General features: G+C 59.1%; 1 protein-coding gene across 1 annotated transcript in view; it reads right to left on the bottom strand.

Moving 5' to 3' along the window:
• Positions 1-677: 677 nt before the first annotated feature.
• TBRG4 (transforming growth factor beta regulator 4) overlaps positions 678-3,438 on the bottom strand; it is a gene marked incomplete at its 3' end in the record, with an annotated part of 9,912 nt that continues 7,151 nt past the window's right edge. Inside the window, exons 4-6 of the mRNA XM_009709919.1 lie at positions 3,076-3,233; positions 2,411-2,521; positions 678-822 (exon numbers count right to left, since the gene is read on the bottom strand). Of these exons, the coding sequence (XP_009708221.1) occupies positions 678-822; positions 2,411-2,521; positions 3,076-3,233 (414 nt within the window). The remainder of the gene's footprint in view (positions 823-2,410; positions 2,522-3,075; positions 3,234-3,438) is intronic.

Below are 3,438 nucleotides of genomic sequence, written 5' to 3'. Positions count from 1 at the left end.
GCTGTGGCAGCCGGCTGGCCGGTCCCCACCACGGAGGAGGCAGGGACTGAATTTGACAGGGCTGCACCTCCCCAGCAGTCACCACTTTGTTAGGAAATACCAAACCCTGCCCCGTCTCTTCTCAAGGTCTTGGGGGAAGCACACGGGCAGTGCCGGAGCAGAGCAGCAAGCTGTGCCTCGAGGCACACAATTTCCACGACCAGGGCGAGGGCAATGCGTTACTCTGCTGCGGTTCAACCCCGCAGGCACCGCTCCAGCCGTAAAACGTTCAGCTTTGGGCTGGGCAGGCAGAAGAGCAGACAGCGGGCGGGATGCAGGGAGGAAGGCAGGAGAAGAGCGCACAGGGAAGGCACGAGCAGATCCCCTTCTCTGTCACTGTCTTGTTCTCCTTCTCCCCCATCGCACCCAGGCACAAATCCACAGCCCGAGGGGGCTGCTGGAGCTGGAGGCGGTGGCTCTCAGTAGCCCAACTCTCCTGGTGCTGCTGCTCTGCGCTCCCCTTGCCCGGATACCCTGCACAGAGCTGCGGGGGGATCCGTTAGAGCCACTCCCAGCGAGATCGATCCCTTCCTGGTTAAGTTAACAACCTGTTAACTCGAATTTAGACAGACCAGGCTCAGTATTCCCAGGTCTGAGATTCTCGATCCCCGTCCCACTGGCGGAGACGCCCACCTCACCTCGGATCTGAGCGTGGAAGTCAGGCGCCAGCACTCGCTGCAGGTAGGGAGCCTTGGCCTGCTGCAGCACGCAGAGCGACCACACCAGGTCAGTCAGGAGGTGAGGATCCAGGCTGTCCAGCTGGCCCTGGAGCTCCTCGTGGACCTGCAGAGAGGGAAACCAGAAGAGCTGAGCTCAGCATAGCGCTGCTGCTGCCTCCATCTTGCGATCAACGCGCAGGTCTGGCAGCTCGACAGATCCCCGAGGCGCTACGGTGCACCTGATGTGCACCGTCTCCTCTACGGCAGTACTTCTTCCTTGGGTTATTTGCAGGGGGCAGATTTTAAGATCGTTCTAACGTGACCCTGCAGCTCACAAGCTGCGGTTTGCTGGCCCGGGATGCTGTGTTGCTGCAGGGTCGGGGCTCATCAGAAAGCCCAGTAGCAAACCACAGGAGCCAGGGGTAAGGCACCACTGCAGCCAGCCCTGCCACGAGGGCAGCATTCAGAAAAGGGACGTCTGGAGGTGACAACCTCTTCAGAATCCGCAACTAAAACCTGCCGTAAAGAGAGTTGGAGGGGTCCAAGACTGTGTCGGTGGTGTCAGGATGTCTGTCCAGGAATCACGGCAAGAGCCTGGAGCTCTGCACCCTGCAGGTGCTTCTCCTGTTAAACCTGGAGAACTTTTCTGCACCGCCCCAGAAATGAGTACTTTTTGTACTTGCTACAAAATCCCCCTTCGCGGTCACCACCATTAATGCTGGTGGGGGGGGAGTCCAGAGCCCTGGATGCTAGTTCCACACCTTGCCCATCTCACTGTCCCTGGTGGGAGATCTCCTGCTCCCCAGGTTGGCTCAGCGGGACAGCCTCCCCTGCGGTGGGTCCTGCCGATCAGAAACACCCATATCTGGGTCCTCTTCCTTCTCAGCTACGCATCCCAGGTGGGGCTGGGCAGGCCACGCTCCCTCTGCCGGGTGCTCGGCGAGTGCCTGCTTACTCAGCGACAACACAGCTCCTCTCTGGAAATTGTCACCATAAATCTGTCCCCAAGGAGGTCAAGGTGACTTCCTCCTCCGCTTCAGAGACCGGCCTGGCTGCCTCCACAAGCTGAGGAAGGCAGGAGGATGCCGAGGACAGCGTCCATTCCATGCTCACCTCCTGTCAGCCTCTTGCTAAAGCACGCAGGAGGCTCCCACTCCATCCGGCCATTCCAGCCAGTCACGGTCTCCTCGCCCCAGGATGTGCCAACCTTCCCCCCGGGGAGGAAGACGGCGAGCACATTTGCCCATGGCAGCCTCTATCCTTGGCTCCCCAAAGCCACGGGAGCAGCCTCAGCGCTACCAGACCGAGGGCTTGGCTCTGCTGGGAGAGCCGCACAAACTCTGCCAGGAACGGGCGTGCAACCGTCAACACCTCTGGCCTCGTTATAAAGAGTTAATTACAGCAATCGGAGGGCAGGAGGGCAGGTGAACACCCACACGCTGCTTGTCTCTGCTAGAAAAGCGAGCCTGCGGGGATTGGAGCCAGTCACGGACTAACTGGTTCAGCTCTTGCCCAGCACACAGCCAGGGGAGCGCAGTGCGGGTTTTTCAGCCTGCCCTGAGCTCTGGGTTCCCCCCTCTTCCCATTTCCCACACCACTTCCAGCTGGCTCAAGCCATCCAGCACCCGCTTTCGCCCCGGGATGCGCTACAAGGAGATATGCAGCCTTCCCGCTGACCAGGGAGGGAAGAGAGGGAAAAGGAGGAAGGTTACCATGTTGAAGAAGTCCTCGCTTCCGCTGGGCTGGAAGTTCAGGCGAGCGAAAGACAGGATGATACTGCACAGATGGGGGACCGACAGCTGCTTGGTGTTGTCCAGGGTATACTGGAAGATATAGGGGGCAAAACCCAAAGGTTTAGGTCTGTCTTACACGAGGAGAGATAGAAAAGATTGAAAGTGTCAGCCAAGGACACATCCAGCCCCGCGGCAAGATGGGAAAACACAAGCGGAAGATCTTTTAGTGCTTCCCTGGGATTTTATCTTGGCACAAGGGAAAAGCTGTGAGTGGAAGCAGAGCTCTGTAATATTCCAGTACGGACACAGAAGTGCAGGCACAGAAACTGGGGCAGAGCTGGGAAGGCGCCTGGGGAGAGCAGCAGTGCTGGCACTCGGGACTGGAGGCTTGGATGGAGCCGAGACCGGCCCCAGCTCTGCACGGGTTCCTAGCGCTGACTTTAGTGGAAGATGAACAGCGAGTCCTGTCAGATTCGATTACAGCCACCGGCTGGGTCGGGAAAACACTGATCACATCCCAGAAAGCATCTCTGGAGAGGTCGGGGGGGCAACTGCTCCCATATCCTGGGAACTGGGGGGGTGACAGTCGTACTGGTGCCGGTGGGGGCTTCATTGCCCCCTCCAAATCCCCTCCTGCTCCTCACCTGTGCAATGGCCTCAAACAGCGGCAGGCTGAGCCACTTGAGGAGGGCGAAGGATCTGATGCAGCGCGTCACCTCGACGGGCGTCATGGTGGAAACATGGGGGTGCAGGTCGGTGGCTATCTTCTGGAAGACCTGGGGCTGGTGGAAATTCAGTTTTCCTTAAAGGAGCAAAGAGAAAGTGGCAGCCACTTACAAGGAGCTGGTACGGGAGCTGTGCCAGGACAGGCGGAGATGGCACAAGGGAAAGCACAAAGCCGTTCCTTAGGAGCAGAGGAGGCTCGGAGAGCAGTATTGCCTCCCCCAGTTGCCTTGGCCCCCTCCTTTCTGGTCAGACCAAGTCTCTACCACGTCCTGCCGCACCCA

Source organism: Cariama cristata, unplaced genomic scaffold, assembly GCF_000690535.1.
Source record: "Cariama cristata isolate BGI_N322 unplaced genomic scaffold, ASM69053v1 scaffold20451, whole genome shotgun sequence".
In the NCBI taxonomy this organism is placed as follows: domain Eukaryota; kingdom Metazoa; phylum Chordata; class Aves; order Cariamiformes; family Cariamidae; genus Cariama; species Cariama cristata.
This window is presented reverse-complemented; position numbering and strand designations above follow the sequence as displayed.